The 23,387-nt window shown below is 31.6% G+C and overlaps 2 protein-coding genes across 2 annotated transcripts; one reads left to right on the forward strand and one right to left on the reverse strand.

The window, feature by feature from the left end:
• Nucleotides 1-7,855: 7,855 nt before the first annotated feature.
• Nucleotides 7,856-9,755, forward strand: LOC9314802 (probable purine permease 5). Its single transcript, XM_002878689.2, has 2 exons — nt 7,856-8,086; nt 8,514-9,755. Exons 1-2 carry the CDS (start codon nt 7,963-7,965, stop codon nt 9,602-9,604), a joined length of 1,215 nt encoding a protein of 404 aa, XP_002878735.2. The 5' UTR covers nt 7,856-7,962; the 3' UTR covers nt 9,605-9,755.
• LOC9314803 (probable LRR receptor-like serine/threonine-protein kinase At2g24230) lies at nt 9,726-12,866 on the reverse strand. The gene has a single exon (XM_021028404.1). It carries the CDS (start codon nt 12,454-12,456, stop codon nt 9,898-9,900), a length of 2,559 nt encoding a protein of 852 aa, XP_020884063.1. The 5' UTR covers nt 12,457-12,866; the 3' UTR covers nt 9,726-9,897.
• Nucleotides 12,867-23,387: the final 10,521 nt, after the last annotated feature.

Consider the following 23,387-nt stretch of genomic DNA (forward strand, 5'->3'; position numbering starts at 1 on the left):
GAATATCTCTATTAAAAATTACAATTTTTGAAATTATAAACTTAGTTGACAAATTTAATAAAACAGAGCAACCATTCTTACATATATAATCTTTCATGTTGTAACTAATAGTAAAAATCCTTCTTTTCCAATTATCTTAAATTTAGTGGACAGATCTCTGCAAAGCATATTTAGTACAAAAGAGGTTACAAACCAAATATGGAAGAGTACATGCACAATGCTTGGATTTCAGTATCGGCTCCAACAATATTTGTTCACTTCTAATGTGTATTCTCCGACCAACTCTCTATTCAGGTCTTGGAGACTTTGTCCCAACACAAGCAAAACATCGTCCGATGCTCTGCCTATGTGGTTCGTCTAGCCAACGATCTTGCAACCTCGCCGGTAAAACAATTGTTTTAGAGTTATTAGTTGGAGGTAATCGTAAGCGCGGTAGAACAAATAGTCGGAAATGATTTCAATATGTAGTAGAAACATGCCATTAGGTTGCTAATTAGTAATCATACATATAAAACTTTTTTCATATGAATGCCACGTCATCACTCCAATATTTTTTATGTATCCACCAAATAATTAATGTAAACTATACATTTTTCATTCTAAAGATCAATGATACATTTATTATCAACTGTGCATATGCAATTGTAGTTTGTACCAATACTAACTTTATTTTATGATTATATGTTTATTTTCTTCAATGAAATTATTTTTATTGGTTTTCTCATATTTGTTTAGGATTTCTTTGATAATGTTTTGTAGTCTTAACTCAAAATATTAGTAGATAATAGTATAGTGTGTTAGCTAATGGTTTAAGTTCAGTAAAACCTCTATAAAGTAATATTGTCGAATCATAAAATTCTATTAATTTATCGATAAATTAATAAATGAGAGTTTCCTAATTTCGTAACATTTTAATTTTCTATGAAAGTATAAGATTTCTTTCATTATATAAAATATTTTTTTAGAATTAGTTAAAAATAAAAAAATAGTAATTATTATGTTTAAAAAATAATACTAAAAATTCGGATGCAATAAAATATTAAAAATAAGTTGAAACAAGAATTAATGCGAATTTAAGATACTCATCAAATACTTAAAAGGAGGCTAACTCTCTCCAGGAGAGTGACACGTCAGCATTTTTAGCTATTGTGGAGCTGACACATCAGCTTTCTAGACATCCAATCAAAACATTTCGTTAATATGAGTCAGCTTTAATTTTTTACACATCATCATCTAATTATGAATGCCAAATGGGCTATAGCCCAAGACATATAGCCCATATGTATTTCCAAATAGCCAAAGTTCTCATCTTATCTTATCTAGAGCTAAGCGTGAAATTGAAAATAGAATGGCACACGATTTGGCTAATCAAAACAAGGCTAAAAGTGTAGGCGTCGTAAAGTGTATGGTGAACATAGCAAGAGATTGATAGATTCACGAAGAACAAGTTTACAGATGTAAGTCCATATATTTTCAATCTTTTAAGTCCACACATTACCTTTCTAGGATTGCTCTCATCTTCTCCTGCAAGTTATTTTTTGGTCAAAGTAAACGTTACTTCATGCCATTGGAAAAAAAAAATAAAGAAGAAACTAAAAAGTAGAATAAATGAGTAAGCAAACCTTTACTATCATCAGCCCATAAGTCCACTATTACAGAGTCGTCACCAACATTCTGCATAGAAGATATAAATCATATAAAATTAGATCCCCGGGGAAAAAAAAAAGGGCAAAACATTTTACACGTGTAGAAAATCATATCATCTAATTACTCACTTTCTGAACTTGTTTAGGTGCTTTCTCTTCTTTACCGATTGCCCTCTCACTCTTCTTCAGCTTTGTTTTGGCGGGATCACGGTGTTGTTAGGAGGAGACTTTAGACAAATACTGCCTGTAATTCCACAAGGAAGTAGACAAGATACAGTACTAGCAACAATTAATCGGTCATACCTTTGGGATAGACGCAATGTGTGTGTTCTGGGAAAAAACATGCGCCTAAAAGAAGAAGAAATAACCTTTGCAAAATGGATATTGAATGTTGGAGACGGAGTCGCCAAGAAACCAACCTCATCGAAATCACCAGGAGATGATATTGATGAAATAGAAGTAAGCAACGATCTTTTGTTATCTACACAAGATGACCCTAGAGAAGAGATATTCAATAGTACCTACACACAGTTTGCTACTTCTTTCAAAAATCGGAAATACCTACAGGGAAGAGCAATTCTAACTCCTAGAAATGAAACAGTAGATGAGTTAAATACATATTTCCTATCAAAATTAGAAGGCGACGTGAAAGAATATCTAAGCTCAGACAGTATATCTACTGATGATACTGACGTTGAACATGCAAACACTTTTTACACACCAGAGTATCTAAACAGTCTTAAATGCTCAGGTCTACCAAATCATCAGCTACAACTGAAGTTAAATGCTCTAGTAATACTAATGAGAAACATAAACCAAAAAGAAGGATTATGTAATGGAACTAGATTGTTGATAACACGGTTAGGAGAAAGAGTTCTAGAAGCAGAGATACTTACAGGAACAAATGTCGGGAAAAAAATCCTTATACCAAGGATAATAATGACAACAGCTGATACAAAATGTCCATATAAAATGAGGAGGCGTCAATTTCCTGTCCGTGTCTGCTATTCCATGACAATCAATAAAAGTCAAGGCCAAAGTCTAGAGAAGGTAGGATTGTATCTACCTAAGCCAGTATTTAGTCATGGACAGCTTTATGTCGCTTTGTCAAGAGTAACATCGATGGAAGGATTGAAAATCTGGAGTGGGGAAGTTAACCAGCCATCAACGAAAGGAATCACCAACATTGTCTACAAGGAAATATTCAATAATATTATTTAACAATGTGGACAAGGTATGATATTTGGTTTTTAAAAAATAAACTACTTTCCCGATTAGTAATAATAAATTGAAACTTAACTAAACTGCAGTCAACGTGAAACAAACAAGAGGTTGAGAGATGAGGACGCAAAGAAAGGATGGGCTCAGAACAAACCACCAAACTAAAAGGTAAGCAAGTGAAATCAAACACATAAACAACACTAAATCCCACATATTTTTTAAAATGGAGATCAAGAATGACTGAACGCTTATTCCACAGGATGGAGACTAGCTAGGACAAGAAGAATAGTTAGAAGCCACATAATAAGAAGAATAAGTGTAATCCGATATCAAAAGATTATATACTCCCCTTGAATCATTGTAATTATTTTATCCCCCAAAATTAAAAAAAAAAACATTACCTACAAATATCAAATGAAAAAAACAATTAAACAGACAATTAATAAGTAAACTACCAATGCATTATATTTAATTGAAAAAATAATATGGCTAAACAACTATTAGAAATGAAATTAATTGGAAAAACATTATAAATTAAGAAAAATTAATTTATTTTTTTTAAAAATGATAACACTATTATTTAATATATCAAATGGAAAAAAGAAATACAAAAAACGTCGATATATGAACAATGATTAATTGAACAAAAAATAACAATAAAATGGTACAGCTGACATACTAAAATTACACTACAACCTCTCCTCTAACTAGAATTCGATTAATACAACAATACAAAAAAGAGAAATTGTTAAAAATGCCCCTTTTGGTGTGCCCCTTTTCAAAAATGTCCCTTTTAGATGTCCATTTTCAAAAATGCCCCTTTTTAAATCTGAAATTTTTATAAAGTTTTATTAGGTTTATAAGGTACTTATGGATTGTAACTACTACTTGAAGACTCGATCCAAGTATTTATAAGGTTTTATAAGGTGTTTTTAAAGGTTTTACAAGTTATTTTAAAGGATTTTTAAGGTTTTTCAAAGGTTTTACAAGATATTTTAAAGGTTTTTAAAGGTATTTAAAATGCATTTATAAGGTATTTATAAAGTATTTATAAGATTTTAGATACATAGAAATGTAGTTTGTGTATGTTTTAATAATGTTACATACATATTTGGGTAAATCTTATATTTTTAAGAGCATTTTTTATAAGGTTTTAAAGAAGGGGTATTTTTGAAAAGTGACATTGAAAAAAGGGCATTTTTGCAAAAACTCCTACATAAAATGAAAATTAATCAAATTGCTAAAATCATAAACCAATCGACAAACTGAGAATATTGTTTTCAAATGACAAAAATAGAAGGATAATCAAACATTGACATAATAAATTAAGCATCAAACAATAACAAATACAAATCCGAAAACTACCTAAAAAGAATAATATAATATAGTTAAATTGACTTTCAAAATAAAATTACCTGGGAACGCTTAGAGGCAAAGACAGAAATGAACAGAGAGTCACATGGAGAAATGGGCTACCCATTTAATTTAATTGTGATCGAAACCCACACAGCCCACTAACCTAAACCGGTAAACCCAATTAATTTAGAGTGAATATAAACAGGTCATGGGCCATTATTGTTATTATAACCAGTTTACGCACGCGGGCAACAGGCCCAATTAAACAACACTAGAAACAGATAACAGATACCGATTTCTAAAGGTAATTGGAACATAATAACAAACGACGAATATGAATGATTGAAGAGAACTATATGATATCCCACGGATACGCTATTGTTTTAACAAATTCAACAAAAAAGCTTTAACTTACAGCCTTTAAAAAATTAAAAATATAAATATATATATATATATATATATTAAAATAAATATAAATACAGGCATATAAATAAAATAGAAATTTTAAAATTATATTTAAACAGGATATATATACTGTTGTGAACTGTGTCTTTCATTAATAGTATAAGGGATATATATACAAGGATAATAGCAGGATACAGAGAATAAGGTAAAACCCTAATGGACCATGGGCCGGTTATGGAGTCCATCCATATGGTTTATAACACTCCCCCTTGGAAGACATAACCGTGCCCGATACTAAACCGGGATCTCTATAATGCGCTGGGGAATGTTGCCTCATTAAAACCTTACCAGGAAAACCCAGTGGGACAAAACCATGGTGAAGGAAAAAGAGTACAACACGCATTACTCCCCCTGATTTGAGCATCACTGTAGATCCTTAAGTCCGCGCATCCCGATCTGATGAATGAGCTTCCGGAACGTTGAAGTCGGCAATGATTTGGTGAATAGGTCGGCTGAATTCTCACTTGACCGGATCTGTTGAACTTTGACCTGACCGTCCTTCTGTAATTCATGAGTGAAGATGAACTTAGGCAGAATATGCTTCGTTCGATCCCCTTTGATATAGCCATCCTTTAGTTGAGCAATACAGGCTGTGTTGTCTTCAAATATGATGGTCTTTGATGTAGTAGTAGTAGTAGTAGTAGTAGTAGTTGCGCCTTAAGGAAGGCTGCCTACGTACCCTTGGAATAATGACCATGCCATAATCTGATCTTATGAATAACCTACATCAGCAAATCAAACTAAACCAAAGCAAACTGGATCTTCTTTGGTTAGATCAGTATAGAATAAACCCAAGTAAACAACGCAGGAAGAATAAACTTTAAAATTTAACCAAACCTTCCTTTAAACCTTTCCAGTGCCTTTGGGTTGATCATGAACTAAATTTAGACAGGGGACTCACGGCAAAACAAATGTTTGGTCTAGTGTGTCTAGCAAAATTCATTAGAACTCCTATGGCACTGAAGTATGGCATTTCCGGACTGAGTGGATCACTATCCAATCTGAGGCTTCTCACCACCATTGGGCCTGGTCAATGGGCGGGCCTGGTCCTTGAGTACTCTTTCAGTGTATGCCATTTGATGCACAAGGATTCCATTATTCACGTACTCAGGTTGTAATCCCAAACAGAACTTAATTATTGCCTAGGTCTTTCATTTGAGATTCTTTCTTTAGATATACTCAACTGTTTGGGCGATTACCCAGAGGTTTAAATCATTCATATACACTTCTATGATTACAAATCCTTTGTTTGCAAACTTCTTGATAAAAATACATGGACTGATCGGATCGTTTTTATAGCCTTCTCTGATGAGATATTCACTTAACCGGTTATACCACATATGTCCGCTTTGTTTCAGTCCATATAAGGATTTGTCCAGCCTTATGCAGTGCTGTTCTCGAGATCTTTCTTATCTTTGAGCTCAATACCCTCTGGTAATCTCATATATTATCCAGTGGACTTATATAAATATGCAGGCATTACATCCATTAGCCGCAAATCTTTCTCTTTTATATAGCCAGACTTAGCAAAGATTTAAATGTCTTAGAATCCACCACAGGGGAGAATATCTCCTCTATTTCTGGTCTTTGTGTGAATCCTTGTGCGACAAGCCGTGTCTGATATATTACGCTTTCACTATGTTTATTTCACACAATCACAAAGACTCATTTGTCCCATTGGCTTTACATTGAATGGTGTCCTTTGTATTGGACCAAACACATTCTTCTTCTTAATGATTCTTAGATCCACGTTTTATGGTCTTGTACCATTTTAATCAATCAGGTGTTTGAGTGCACTCTAGTATAGACGTGGGCTCCTGATCCTCATTCATTTCAGTTGCCCATTCATTTCAGTTGGCGGGAAAAAATTTTACGGGAAAATTTTACAAGGTATTTTAAAGGTTTTACATGTTTTTACAAGTGTTTTGGCGGGAAAAATTGCAGGATCACTTTTCCCGCCAAAAAATATTTTGTATTTTGTGGACCTAATTTTGTTATATTTCCTTATATATTTGTGATATCTTTTATTAAAAGAAAGGTAATTTAGTCATTTTGTACATAAAAATAAGTATTTTTAAAATGGACAGCCAAATGGGGCATTTTTGAAAATAAGTATTGAAAAATGGACATTTTTGTGAGTCTCCCTAATATTTATGCTTTTAAGTACATGAAATATAATATACCATCACATTTCATTTAAAAGGTAAATAAAAATTAAACAAAATTAATCAAGAATAAAATACCACATTATCCGTATTCCCTTAATTTAAATCTGCTTTTTTGACATATGTAAAAATGTTTTAGTAACAACAACTAGGACCGGGCATGGAGTGAGTACTCTCAAAATTTGGAATACCTGTTACACGATCCGACTCCTACTTACAGATACTAAAATAAAATACTCATACTTCATCTGCAAAAAAATGGATACCCAAAAAGCATGTATTCGGTAAAATGAGCGGACTCGTTGAATACCCCACCCGTTATCCTTATCCGCAAAATCATAATTAATTAATATCTAAACATTTAACTTTAGAGAATTTCATATACCAAAAACAAACAACAAAAAATCATTTAGAAAAATACATTTGCTTGAGCTTAAATTTAGGTTACATTAATCTCGAAAAGCAAAATTATTACATTATATTAATTTTGGATTGTTGATGCAAATATATTATTGTAAATATATGAATTTGTCTCTGGCGAAGCCTAAATAATGGTTGAAAACAGGTATGGATTTGCTATTACAAAAAAAACATTGCATGTTTTGTTTATGGGCGTGGGGAAGGAGAGAAAAATTTGATATTTAATAAATGTTCAACAGTTAAATTGATTTTGACGCTGCAACAGATAGATCGAAATGACAATTATTAAATGTGACCGACTTTAATTTGAATTTATAACGGAAACATATAGACGAAAATTAAAAAATTTAAACCACTAACCTAATTGCATAGATATTTATTAATAAATTTAGCACTATATAATTCTATATATAACTTTATAAAAGTGTATGAACATGTAGCTAAATATTATCATTATCATAATATCGAAAATTTTATTAGCCCAACATCTGATGTCTCTCACACAATTATCTCAACATTAAGAACAATATGGCAAATAGTCCAAAAACGTGCCAGAAAAGTAGGTAAGTGGTCATAGTTGATTGTTATTGCAAATTTGCAATGAATTACAAACTCAAGATCTCAGCCGTTAATAGCCAGTTAGCGAATCCTACGGCTATGCATCCGTGGACTCCTAAAGCTCATGACTCATGAGGCCTAATCGCATGCACAGTTTTTCTTCACCGGAAGAATTGCGACTTAAAAAAAGAAAAGAGTTTTTTAAAAAAATGACAAGTTTCAAAGACGATAATCCCCAGTCAAATTTATCAGTCAGTGAGTACTCTTAACTCTCAAAATTTAGGGTTTTTATTACTCTGTTTTTTCTTTCTCAATTTTGGGTATTACGTGATGAATTTGATTCTAATCCTCAAAAACTTCACTAAATTTGAATACTTTTGTTCTTTGTAAACAATCTTGTGGTTTCCTTGTTGAACAATTCTGTTTTCTCTACTTAGGGCTGAGTTAAGATCAGAACAATCTGATAAAAGCTGAGATTTTTATGATTTGGTTGATAACATGAGACGATTTTGGTCTAGATTCATTCCAGAAATTCCAAAAAGTTTTGATTTTTACTGTTAGATTCAGATAGTGTTTGGATTCTAGAAGCCTTCATCGATTGTTTCTTCATGGGTTTCTTTGAATCTTTGGTACATAGTGAATAGTGTTTTGCAGAATTCTGATCAAAAATTTGATGTTTCAGGACTACTAATGGATGAAACAACAGAACGCCCATCTGTTTCATTTTCATATTCAAATTGGATGTCTAATGTCAAGAAATCGACACGAGAAGCTTACGAAGCAAAGCCCTTTTCACATTGGATACTCTTGCTCTTCAGTGGTGCGGCAATGCTCATAGCTTTCCCGGCTTCTAGTTTACTGTCTCGTCTTTACTTTTCCAATGGTGGTAAAAGTAAATGGATAATCTCTTGGGTTGCTGTTGCTGGATGGCCAATCACTTGTCTCATTTTACTTCCTACATATATCTTTCAAAAGATTAAACCAACACCTCTCAATGCAAAGCTTGTTCTCTCTTATGTCGTGCTTGGTTTCTTGAGTGCTGCAGATAACCTTATGTATGCTTATGCCTATGCGTATCTCCCTGCATCGACTTCTTCTCTACTAGCATCTTCGTCGCTTGCCTTCTCTGCTTTGTTTGGCTATCTCATTGTTAAAAACCCGCTGAATGCTTCTGTTATCAACTCCATTGTGATAATAACCGGTGCTATGGCTATAATAGCGCTGGATTCAAGCTCTGATCGGTATAGTTATATAAGCAACAGCCAATACTTTGCAGGTTTCTTTTGGGACATAATGGGATCTGCGCTTCACGGGCTCATTTTCGCGTTATCCGAGCTTCTCTTTGTGAAACTGCTTGGAAGAAGGTCCTTTCATGTTGCTTTGGAGCAGCAAGTCATGGTTTCGCTCATAGCTTTCGCGTTTACCACTCTTGGGATGGTTGTGAGCAACGATTTCCAAGGGATGAGTCAGGAAGCTAAGAGTTTCAAAGGTGGCGAGTCTCTGTACACTCAGGTTCTTGTCTGGAGTGCAGTCACATTTCAATTGGGTGTTCTTGGGGCGACCGCGGTCTTGTTTCTGGCATCCACAGTCATGGCAGGAGTCCTTAACGCCGTGAGAGTTCCCATCACGAGCATAGCCGCTGTTATATTGATGCATGATCCAATGAGTGGCTTCAAAATCCTGTCTTTGGTCCTTACGTTCTGGGGATTCAGCTCTTATATCTACGGGAGCTCGAGCTCAAACTCAAGTACTCAAGCTTCCTCTTCATCCTAATATGCAACCTTTTCCACTGTCTCCATTCCTTGAATGTGATCAAATACCATTCGTGTAATATAAGATTATGCTCCGGGTCAAGTTGTAGCTGCAGTGTCTTATTCTCTTTGTGTATAACAAGTTTTTTTATGAAGCAAGAACATTTGAGATAGAGGTAAACGCAAACAAGCTTATATATACAATCGGTAAACTTGGAACAACCATGGAAAAGAGCAAAACATTGAAAAAAAGGCAAAGAAATAAAACTTTCAAGGGAAAGAGAACATTTTTGCAGAGATTCAGAAAGTGAAGTTTCATTGGTTAGGCTTCGGTTCAATATCTTTAAGAAGACCAACTACTTGCTGCATACTTGGCCGCTTTGAAGGAAGATCAGCTGTGCAGAGGTATCCGATCTTGAGAGCTTCTTCCATCTGATCTTCTGAGCCTGTCTCTTGTATTTTTGGATCAATAGCTTTTGATCCTTGATTCTTCCTAACCAAACTTCTAACCCAAATCACCAAGTTGGTATCTTTCTCATCAAGATAATCATCTTCAATCGGCTTTTTCCCTGTCATGAGTTCAAACAGAACAACTCCAAAGCAGTAGACATCCGATTTCGGTGTTGGCAGCTCGTGTTCGGGTTGCAAGAACTCAGGAGGGAGATAACCGGGTGAGCCATGAGTAATCTCATCGTCCAAGCCGTTTCCAAAGACTTTGGCTAAACCGAAATCAGATAATCTTGGTTCCCAGTTGTGGTCAAGATAAACACTACTAGCTTTCACATCCCTATGGATCATCGGCGGTGAACAACCGTGGTGAAGGAATGCCAATGCTCGGGCAGTTCCAAGGGCTATCATGTGCCTAAACCGCCATGTCGCCACTGGGCCTTCAGTCCCTATGTTTTGGATTCCATTGTCAGTTTCTTCTTCCCATGTATCTGTGGTCCAATCATCTGTTGTCTGAACTCCAAATGGCAGATCATGAAGCAGGTTTTGTAAGTTACCGTTTTCCATGTACTCGTAAATGGCTATCCTTTGATCACCGGCTATGCAATATCCAGTTAATGGAACAAGATTTGGGTGCTTTATCCTTCCAAGAAACTCGAGCTCTCTAGCTGCTTCTTGGTCACTAAGAGTTGAGCCGTGGACCAAAACTTTTACAGCTACATGAATCCCACCGGGGAGGAAACCTCTGTAAACAGGACCAAATTTACCGTCTGCTAAGAGAGTGTCTCTGTCGAAGTTGGAAGTCGCAGACAAGAGATCCGAAAACGTTATGTTCAACAATGGCTTCTCAAAGATAACCACAGGAACTGCATTTGCTTGCTTCACATCAGCCACCCATGTAGTAGAATCCGTTTGGAAAGAGAATGGACCTGAAATGCTTTGTTCCAACTTTAATGAGACATTATTGGCTTCACCGGATTTGGGTCTCCTTCTGCAGCCAAATGCTACAAAAATCAATGCTCCTATGAGTAAACACATCGTAGAAAGCGTCACTGCCAAAGCCAGCTTGAGTCCTCCAGTGACCGATCTTCTTCTCTTGAAGAGCGCCGGGTTTGCAGCGATAGGGCAGCTGTTTGTAGAGCCAAAGAAGGATCTGATCAGTGTTTCGGTTGAAAACTTTCCGGAACAAAATGTTAAGTTGTTGAAAGAGAAGTTGAATCTCTCCATCCACGGGAGCTTCTCAAGGATAGACATCGGTATCTCTCCCGACAAATTGTTCCTCGAAACATCAATAGCTACGAGGTTTTTGATACTCAAAATTGGGATATGTCCTGAAAGATGGTTACCAGAAACATCAAGTGTACTCAAATCACTCAGCTCTGAGATCTCTCTAGGTATGTGACCATAAAGATTTGTGTTTGACAAGTTAAGATACTCTAAACCAGAAATCATCTCAATCCTCGGAAACATTCCTCTGTTGAACCTATTCCAAGCTAGATTTAAGTGCTTAAGCTTCTTTAATAGTGTCAGATTCTTGAAGATATCTCCACTGAGCTCATTCTCAGACAAGTCAAGATAAATCAAACTAAACCAGTTGGAGTCTACCTGAGAGGAGATATGACCTTGAAACCGGTTTTTGCTGAGATCAGCCACTTCTAGAGTCTCCTTGAATACACCTGTCACTGAACCTTCAAACTGATTCCCTGAAATGTTGAGAGAACTGATGGATTTCATATCAGCAAAATCAGTGTCCCTGCCATGAATCTTGTTTCCTGCAAGGCTCAAAGTTTTAAGCTTTGGAAATGCAGAGCCAAACCCATCAGGAAGAAACCCTTCAAGCTGGTTAGAGGATAGATCAATAGAAACCAGAGAATGGCAACCAAGAAGCCCTCGTGGAATCGACATCTGAAACACATTGTGATCAAGATTCAAGACTCTCAAGCTAACAAGAGAATCTACAGCTTCAGGGATTGCACCAGAGAAGTTGTTGTGAGAGATATCAAGTGACTCAAGCTGCCCAAAATTGCCAACATTGCTAGGGAAAGACCCAGAGATCTTGTTGAAAGAGAGGTTAAGATTCTTCAAAGTGTTCAAACTCCAGAAATCAGATGGTAAAGCAGAGATTTTGTTGTTGCTGAGATCCAAAGATTGAAGCTTGCTGAGTTTACCAATGGTGTTATCAGGGATTTGACCAGATAAACTCATTCCAGAAGCAATTAACACAATCACATGCTCATTCATGGAATCACAGAACAAACCTTGCCATGAACAAAAAGGAGCAGAGAAGTTATAACCTTGAGCAGAGCTTAAACTCATTTCTTTGAAGAATTCAGAAACAAAGAAACCATCTGTGTTTGGTTCTTGGCAATGAAATTGGTTCAAGAACAGAGAAAGAATCAATGCATAACCCCAAAAACCAAGACCCATTGAAGAGAGCTAAACAACAAAATCTGCCTCCAGAAAAAGAAAATCTCACTGAAGTTACTTTTGGGTACTCATGCAAGAAACAGTTGAAGACAATATTAAGGAGAGATCTGAAGATAGAAAAAGTGACTTTGTGGTGCTTCTCAAGAACACGAGAGACCAAAGGACATAAAAACAAGACAAAGGAGGATTTGTCATGTATTAATATATAATATTAAGCTTCCCCTACCTCTGATTATGACAACACTATCTTTTTTTAATTGGGAAATTCTGAAATACTAGAGAAAGAGAGAGAAGAGGAAATGAAGACAGTTGGTAGCAGAAAGAAGTTAGAGCTTTTTCATAAATGAGAGAATGAATTCTCTCAGAGTTTTCAGAAACAGTATCATTGGTTTCTTTTTCTAGTTGAACAAAATCTTTTATGAAAAGGTTTACTTTTGGAAATAAAATTCTTAAATATTGTAAGAGTTCTTTTTTTTTGTTTGGTTGATAATTGTTAGAGCTCTTTATTCTTCTTTTTAATACTCAAAAGATTGCATCTTGTACTTTAGTGAGAAATCTATCTCCATTGATGGTTTAACATGTCATGCCATTAAAGGTGTGTGTGCAAAGTATGAACTTTACTTTTTGTAGATTGTCGGTAGTATTTTTTTCTACATTTTTGTTAGCAAGCAGTGTTTTTTTTACGTATAGGATCAATGATATAGACTACTTAAGGAATTTAATGCGACATAATTCGTTTAGAAAAAATATATAAAATGTTTAACATTATCAAAAAAAAAAAAAAAAATTTAATTGAACAGTGACATTAGACATGTTGGACTTATTTGCTACTCTCTGTTTCAAAATATTGGATGTTTGAGTTAAAAACACACACTTTAAGAAATTTATTTTTCTCTTAAAAACTATCATTTAATGTTTAATTTTTAAAAATTCAACCAATAATAATAAAGACTACAATACAGATGGTCATAATATATCAAATGTATTTAAAATTTGCATATAAAATTGTAAAACATCTTATGTTTTGAAACAAAAATAAATCCCTAAAACATCATATATTTTGAAACAGAGAGAAGTTGAAAAGCCATGTTTTAGTTTTCATTTACAATAAGAAATGTATGTTTCAAGAATACATATTGAATGATAAAATATATATATATATATATATATATATATATATATATATATATATATGATTGTTTTTTAAAAAGAGATATATATATATATATATCAAAATATTGCAGTCGATTGAATCTGTCTCTAAAGTATTTACAACTCATGATTATAATTAACTACTCTCTCCGTTTCATAATATAAATGATTTTAGTTTTAAACACACAGATTAAGAAGATCTACTTTTAGAAAGTTCAGTCAATCACGAAAGAGACTGCATAATATAAATAATTAAAAAATATTAAAGTAATACTCCCTCCGTTTTAAAATGTAAGCCGTTTTGAGGTATTATTTTTGTTTCAAAATGTAAGACGTTTTCAAGTTTTTATGCAAATTATATATTAATTTAATATTTCTGATTATTTATATTATGCATTCTCATTAATGATTGGTTGAACTTTTTAAAAATGGATATTTTCTTTAATCTGCGTGTTTTTAACTAAAACGTCTTATATTTTGAAAGAGAGAGAGTATATAATTTGCCTAGGAACTTGAAAACGACTTATATTGTGAAACAAAAATTTTTTTCTAAAACGACTTATATTATGAAACGGAGAAAGTATTTTATTTTGACCAATAAATATAAAAATTATAATTAACTATTTAATCGTAGCATTATTTTGGATTTATCCGTTGAGTTTTGTATTAGACTTTTTTCGCTTCTATAATAAAACTATTAGATATTTAACTTTTCGTTAGGCTTTTGTGTTAGAAGTTATAACTGTAAACTTTTCGTAAATTGCATTAACTTATAAATAACATGATTTGATGAATTATAGAGAGAAAGCTCTGAATGGCACGTGATATATAGTCATATAGTCATATACTCCCTCTGTTCCTAAAAGATTGATTTTCTAGAGATTTCACATATTTTAAGAAACAATCATTGTTTAATTATTTATTTTTATTAAACATTTTTAATAACCTATGAACCAATAGTAATCTGAAACAGTTAATTATTACGTCTTGAAATCTACAAAAATAAACTAAAAATAAAAAAAAAATATAGAAAATCAATCTTTGTGGAACAAACCAAAACACTAGAACATCAAACTTTTAGGAACAGAGAGAGTAGATGCTAATGCAAGGGCTACTATATAATCATGTCGTGTGAATCCGATGTAATCATGGATTTGATCTCGGTAACAGCTGGTGTTAGGCCTAGGCGTTCGGGTATCCCTTCGGTTCTAGTTCGGTTCCGGTTCGGTCGGTTATAGAATTTACTATTTAGGATCCATAAAGGAACCAAACAATTTTGGTTCGGTTTTGGTTCCGGTTCCGGTTCTTTCGGTTCTGAAGTTTAGGATCCATTCGGATATTTTCTTTCGGATATTTTTAGGTATTTTCGGATATTTTCGAGTATTTTTTTGATATTTTAAGTATTTTTGATATATTTTCTAAATATTTTGTTGGTATTTCAGGTATTTTTGGTTATTCGATCTAAAAATAATTAATATTTTTATATATAAACTCATATTTTGGGTATTTTCGGATACCCAAAATATTTCGGTTCGGTTCGGTTCCGGTTCTGGTTCTTTCAGTTCTAAAATTTAGAATTCATTTGAGTATTTTAAAATTTCAGTTCGGTTCTTTTTGTTTCGGTTCCGGTTCGATTTTTGTGATTCGGTTATTTTGTCCAGGCCTAGCTGGTATGATAGCAACACAAGTTGTTCGAATATAAAACTAACGTAGTACAGTAATTATTTTAGTATTAACAAAACATATGTTAATAAGTATAATATCAAGGAAAAACTACCAAATCTATCACATTTCCCCCAATTCTTTCCAAATCTACCACATTTTCAATTTCCTTTCCTATTCTACCACATTTGATATAAAAGTTATTGTTTTGCTCTCCCTTTCTCTCTTTCTCTTTATGTTTATTTTTTAATTTTTTTTTTGTTTTCTTTCTTTCTCCCACTCTTCTTCTCTCTCACATTATTTTTTTTTTCTCTCACTCTTAGATATATATGTATATCTATGATGTTTTCTTCTTTTTTTTTTTCTCACATGATTTTTTCTCTCCTACAAAATCTAAATCTGGGTTTGAAAATAGTTTATCAATTATATAGTTTTGGTCTACGACGTTAAATCGGCTACACATTTAGATCTGGGTTTCTTCTTATATGAACTTGTCCCCGATCTAATTTTATTACTCATTTGATCTGAACTTGTCCTCGATCTAATTCTGGTACTCATTCGATATTACCCATTCAAAATCTAAATCTGGGTTTGAAAATAGTTTAACAATTACATAGTTTTGGTCCACGGCGTTAAATCGTTGAAAATAGAATTAGATAAATCTGGGTTTGACATACTTGTCCTCGATCTAATTCTGGTACTCATTCGATATGAATTTGTCCCCGATCTAATTCTATTACTCATTCCATATGAACTTGTCCCCGATATGATTATATTACTCATTCGATCTGAACTTGTCCATGATCTAATTCTATTACTTATTCGATATGAACTTATCTCCGAGCTAATTCTATTACTCATTCGATTTGAACTTGTCTCCGATCTAATTATATTACTCATTCCATATGAACTTGTCCCCGATATAATTATATTACTCATTCGATCTGAACTTGTCCCCGATCTAATTCTATTACTCATTCCATATGAACTTGTCTCTGATCTACTTCTATTACTTATTCGATATGAATTTGTCCTTTATCTAATTCTATTACTCATTCGATATGAACTTGTCCCCGATCTAATTATATTACTCATTCCATATGAACTTGTCCCTGATCTAGTTCTATTACCCATTCGATCTAAATTTGTCCCCGAGCTTAATTTATTTTTCTCTTCATATGTCCCCGAGTATTTGTTGGATCTTGCTGAAGACCTTGAAGGATCTAACCCTACTCTATTAATATATTATTTAATTACAATTATAACTAATTGTAAACGTACAAACATTTATTGCAGTCTGGTCCCTCTTCTCCTGCCAGTGCCAACTTGTCCCTTTATCTGACACAGCCTTATGTCACCATCAAGGGCAATTTCGTCCGCTATTTTGCATGCGGCAGAGAAATGTGGTAGATTTGGAAAGCTTTTTCAGAATGTGGTAGATTTGGAATGCCACATCTCTAAAAATGGTAGATTTGGAAAGATTCCCTAATATCAATGGTGATGGAAAAGTAAAAGAGAGAATAATAATGGAGATAACTTCTTTGTACTTGTTCAATTCTTTCCTATACTTCAATAGAGTGTGATTGGTATTTTGTTGTCTATTCAAAAAGATACTAGGAAAACCTAGTAAAAAAAAGTATAGCAAGGTAAATAAATTACAACTACCCAAGTTTTTCTCTCAGAATGACTATAGAGATAAATGGTATATCACTTGTTAACGTTTTGAAAATATGATTCTGTTACTTTTTACCATTCAAGTTTCCAAGTTTTCTCTTTTTAGAAAGTGATTCCACTATATAGCACTAGAGCGTTAAAAATATAATTAGAAAAAATAAAATGTAACTAATCTATTATAACTAGATTTTCAGTAATTTATAATCATTTAATAAAATCTTTATCGGTTTATCCAGTTCAATTTATTTCATTAGCAAATTCACTTATGGAAAAACTAACACAAATGCCACTTTTCCTCCAATTCTTTTTAAATCTACCGCATTTTCAACTTCCTTTCCAGTCCTACCACATTTGATATGAGAAGTTATGGTTTTGCCATTTTTCTCTCTTTCTATACATATATATATATACAAATATATCTATTATTTTTACTTTATGTTTATTTTTCTAATTTTTTTGTTTTCTTTCTTTCTCTCGCTCTTTTTCTCTTCCGGGAATAGTGAAGTTTTCTTCTCACATGATTTTTTCTCTCCTACAAAATCTAAATCTGGGTTTGAATATATTTTATCAATTATATAGTTTTGGTCCACGACGTTAAATCGGCTACACGTCTAAATCTAGGTTTCTTCTCATATGAAATTGTATCCGTTCTAGTTTTATTACTCATTTGATTTGAACTTGTCCTCGATCTAATTCTGGTACACATTCGATATGAACATATCCCCAATCTAATTCTATTACTCATTCCATATGAACTTGTCCACAATATAATTATATTACTTATTCGATCTGAACTTGTCTCTGATCTACTTCTATTATTCATTCGATATGAACTTGTCATTGATCTAATTCTATTACTCATTCGATATGAACTTGTCCCTGATCTAATTCTATTACTCATTCGATCTGAACTTGCCCTTATCTAATTCTATTACTCATTCCATATGAACTTGTCCATGATCTACTTCTATTACTCATTCGATATGAATTTGTCCTTTATCTAATTTTATTACTCATTCGATATGAACTTGTCCCCGATATAATTCTATTACTCATTCGATATGAACTTGTTTTGATCTAGTTCTATTACCCATTCGATCTAAACTTGTCCCCGAGTTAATTTAATTTTCTCTTCAAATGTCCCTGAGTATTTGTTGGATCTTGCTGAAGACCTGGAAGGATCTAAAAATTTCAATTTTGTCCACCAACAATTCCAATAAATTTTTTATATCATTCTCAGTTTTTAGATCTGAAATTACAAATATAATTAACATTTTATTAAAATAAATCATCATTGCCTGCAATTAATGCTGATGGTTCATTTTCTCTTTCTTTCATTTCCCGCGCAGTGCCAACATGTCCTTTTATCTGACACAGAATTATATAACCATCAAAGGCAATTTCGTCCAGCAATATGCATGTGGCAGAGAAATGTGATAGATTCAAAAAGCTTTGATTTTGGTAGATTTAGAATACCACATTTCAAATAGTGGTAGATTTAACAATATTCCCTTCACTTATTCCATTATTCCCCTATTTATATGACATACCAATCAGATTCTATAAACACATTTTAGTTGTTAGAATTCATATATTGGTATACCATGCTCCAAACATATTCTACAGTAACACACTCATGTATACGATCTTTTTTTTCATATTCGTATATATAAATATGATTAAATCGCTTGTAAAATTGAAGTTTGAGATTTAAAAAAAAAAAATTCCCAAACTTTGTTTGATATGTGTCAAATAAGGTGTGGACAGACCTTAATTAACAATTTAATATCATCAATTGATGATTCATATACAACGTTTTTTTGCTGTCAAAAAAATAAAAAAAATAAAAAATACAATGTTTTTCCATAAATCAAGTATTTGATTACGGTATAAGTTACAAAATTTGTAAAACAAATTAATATCTAACAAAAAAACAAAATAAAAATACCTTGAGAAAAGTACTTAAGAAAACTAGGTTATAACCCCCGCTACGCGGGGGTTTACTTTTATTGATTGTTTCATTATATTTTTGGGCTTAGTAATCAATTAATAACAATAATGTTTCATTTTTTGAATTCTTTATAGCATATATGTTGTTTTATTTATATTTTTAGTATCATTTATGTTGCTTAAAATTTTTTTTTTGATAAAAGTAAAGCTTATAGGATCAAAGTTGTTATAAAATATATTACAAATATGATGTGTCATATTTTACTCAAGTATATAAAAAAGACTTAAAAATTTTAATGATTAAAATGATCTAATATCCGAACATCAAACTTGAAACATGAAAAATTATCAATCAACATTTAAATGAAAAGAAACAAATGAATAAACTTACACATGTTACATGTATATATTGTATACCTTTTTTTTCACATACCTCTTGATTGATTATTCTATTCAAATTTTTTAGTTATTTATCCCAATTATATAATTTCTATTTTTCTTGCTTCCATTTCTTGCCATTCTTTCAATTTTATAAATAATTTATTTTAAATAACAGACCGAATCAAGCCAAACAAAATTAATCCAAACCGAATTAAAATGAACCAAAATGAGTTTGATTAGAGACTTGATGTTTTATTAAAATCGAAATAACCGAATCAAATTTAACTCGACATCAAACTAAAATGTCGACCCCTAATTGTGCTTAAGAAAGGATATTGGCAAATTTGGTGAGACTAATAATGATATTATTTTATATATTCTAATAACAAAAATTTTACATTTTTCTTTATTGCATATATTTTTTTTAAGTTTATATTTTTCTCGTTTCCATAGATTTTTTTTTTCTTATAACTTTTTTATAAGTATCTTAATTTTCTATTGATATTATTTTATATATTCTAATAACAAAAGTTTACATTTTTTGTCTACCCATATGTTTTTTTTAAGTTTACATTTTTTTGTTTCATATATATATATATATTTTTCTTTTTTTCTTTTTATAAGTATCTTAATATAGAAAATTATTTGAAATCTAAAATTGCTAATTACCAAGATGGCTAATCGTGATTAGTCTTTTAAAATTGCGAAATTGTTAAAAATACCCCTTTTGGTGTGCCCCTTTTCAAAAATGCCCCTTTTTAAATCTGAAATTTTTATAAAGTTTTATTAGGTTTATAAGGTACTTATGAATTGTAACTACTACTTGAAGACTCGATCCAAGTATTTATAAGGTTTTATAAGGTGTTTTTAAAGGTTTTATAAGTTATTTTAAAGGATTTTTAAGGTTTTTCAAAGGTTTTACAAGATATTTTAAAGGTTTTTAAAGGTATTTAAAATGCATTTATAAGGTATTTTTAAAGTATTTATAAGATTTTAGATACATAAAAATGTAGTTTGTGTATGTTTTAATAATGTTACATACATATTTGGGTAAATCTTATATTTTTAAGAGCATTTTTTATAAGGTTTTAAAGAAGGGGCATTTTTGAAAAGTGGCATTGAAAAAGCGGCATTTTTGCAAAAGCCCCTTTAAAATTTTGTGGACAGTTTTTTTTTTTTTTTTTTTTTTTTTTTTTTTGGTGGACAGTTTTAAAAGCTTATGACTTCAATTTTTATGTAGTATAAAAGCTACTGGTTTCGACTTAAGTTATGAATTTTTTTATATCTTTTAGAGCTTCAAATTTATAAAATCATGGTCTCCAATAACTCCAAATTTATGAAGCTTTTAGATTACTATTTACAAATACATAACAAATAACATCAAACTTTGATAGAGTTTTGATAAATCTTAAATTGAATAACAATATAATCTTCATAATATTTAAATTAACTCCTTCATACTTGTCCTCTTATTGATGATAAAAAAATACGCGAAAATAATATGGACAACTACAAAAAAAAAAAACAAAAAAAAATTCACCTCCTATATTTAATATAACTGTCATCGTAATCAGTTAGATTTGGCAAACAAACAAGCCAAACTTTGGTTTCTGAAGAAACCTTGCATGGTTAAAAAATAATTCCAAAACAGAGAATTCAAATTAATCAAACGATTATAATATACATAACCCTATATATAATTACTTTTTTTTAAAAGAATTACTTTTTTACTTCTTTTGTTCTTCTTCTTCAATATATAATTATTTTCACTTTTTTTTTTTATTTCTATGCATTCTACATGCGAACCACTTTTCATGCATATATTTTACATATAGAAATTAACAATATCCACACAAGAAAACAATTTACCGAGATGGCTAATCATGATTAGTCTTTTAAAAATTTGTTGACAGTTTCAGAAGCTTGTAACTTTGACTTTTATGTAGTATAGAAGCTAGTGGTTTCGACTTAAGCTATGAAATTTATAGCTTTTAGAGCTTCAAATTTATAAAATCATGGTCTCAAATAACTCCAAATTTATGAAGCTTTTAGATTACTATTTACAAATACATAAATAAATAACATCAAAATTTGATAGAGTTTTGATAAATCTTAAATTGAATAGCAATATAATCTTCATAATATTTAAATCTACTCTTTCATACTTGTCCTCTTATTGATGATAAAAAGATACTCGAAAATAATACGGACAATTACAAAAAAAAAAAGAAAAAAAAAATAGTCACCTCCTATCTTTAATATAACTGTCATCGTAATCGGTTAGATTTGGCAAACAAACATGCCAAACTTTGGTTTCTGAAGAAGTCTTGCATGGTTAAAAAGATAATTCAAAAACAGCGAACTCAAATTAATCAAACGATTATAATATATAGAACCCTATATATAATTACTTTTTTTTTTCAAGAATTACCTTTTCTCATATTCTTCTTCTTCAATATATAATTTTTTCACTTTTTTTATTTGATTTCTTTGATTTTTTTGCTTTCTACATGTGAACCACTTTTCATACATATATTTAACATAAAGAAATTAACAATATCCACACAAAAAAATAATTTGAAAGCTACATAAATTTTAGGATCAATAATACCTTGTATGAACTAAATCAAAAAGTATGTAGCACGAGAAAAAAAAAATCAAAGCCGCATAATAGTAAAATCTTTTGAAACTGAATACTAATTGTGTTGTCGAGGTTCAATATTTATAGTTTAATGTCTAGGATAAACCGTCATAATTACCTTATGTATTTTTACATTTTTTAATTAGAAAATTTCCAAATTAGGAAATTTCCAAATAAAAATATATTCGCTGCATAATAATATTGAAATATATACTTTACATTTTTATTATTTCTATATTTTGTTTTTTCAAAAATTCACATTTTTCTTCTTTCCATATATTGTTTTTTATTTCCTTTTTATTAATATTTAAGTATAAAAAATATTAGAATTTAAAAATGTTAATTAACGTGGTGTGTAAAAATGTTAACTGATGAAGTGTCTAACTGCGATTGGTGGTTTAAAATCCTAGGTGGACGGCTTAAGGAGCTTATGGCCTCGACTTTTATATAGTATAGATGAGCAAATTAAAGTAACATATGAATTTGATTAAATTGATACTTTATGATAAGAAAAAATTACATAAGCCAACATTATAAAAAAAAAAAAAAAAACAAAAAAAAAACATTATAAAAAAAATTAATACTCAAATAACTTACATAAGCTAACAATTTGTTTTTCCAAATTACCTTTTTTTTTTACAAATTTAAGTTCCTATTGGGTTTTTCCAAATATCTAATATTTAAAGGAACCAATATTAGAAGACAAAACTAGAAGACAAAACTAGAATTTTGATAGTTGCTGATGAAAAGTACGAGAAGAATTGGCGAATAAGTGACGTGTAACATCACTCACCTTGTGAGAGTCAAAAGAATTATTTCACGAGAAATGAATTCATTTACTCATAGGGAAAAAATACATTCACTAAAAATAACTTTGGAGCAAAAGATATGGTCATGTACTCACCTCGGTTATAGACATGTTTTGGTTTCCCCCTTGATTTACGTTTGCCATTTGTTTGTGTTTCCTTACCTGATTTTGCTCTTTGTCATGTGTATTGCATATCCGGTTCGTTAACCGCGTTCAAGCATGTGATCCCTTTGGTTCTCGTCTTGTCGCTTCACCCATGTTATCAAACTAGCAGGCCTTTTGTTAGAGTAATAAGTAAAAACCATCGTTGTTGGGTTGTACGCGATGCTGATGCAGCATGTCGTTGTTTTGTGCTTGAGGTGACGAAGGCTGTTGTATGTTCGTTAATCCCATATATGTATTGAGATTCTAAAATTAATAGAATGGATTCTTAAACACATACCTTAATTTCTCCTTATAGCCTCAAAGTCTCAAACTAATCAATGTATTATTAAACATTACGCTGAAATATTCTTTCAAAAGAAAAAAAATTTAACTGAATTAAATATGAATCATAGTTATTATACATGACCCTATTTGATTGTAGTTAGCCAGAAATTCACGTACAAGAAAACATCGGATGCAATCATCATGCAATGCTAATTTGAGGTAGACCTTATAAAA

This window comes from Arabidopsis lyrata, assembly GCF_000004255.2.
Source record: "Arabidopsis lyrata subsp. lyrata unplaced genomic scaffold ARALYscaffold_4, whole genome shotgun sequence".
Lineage (NCBI taxonomy): Eukaryota > Viridiplantae > Streptophyta > Magnoliopsida > Brassicales > Brassicaceae > Arabidopsis > Arabidopsis lyrata.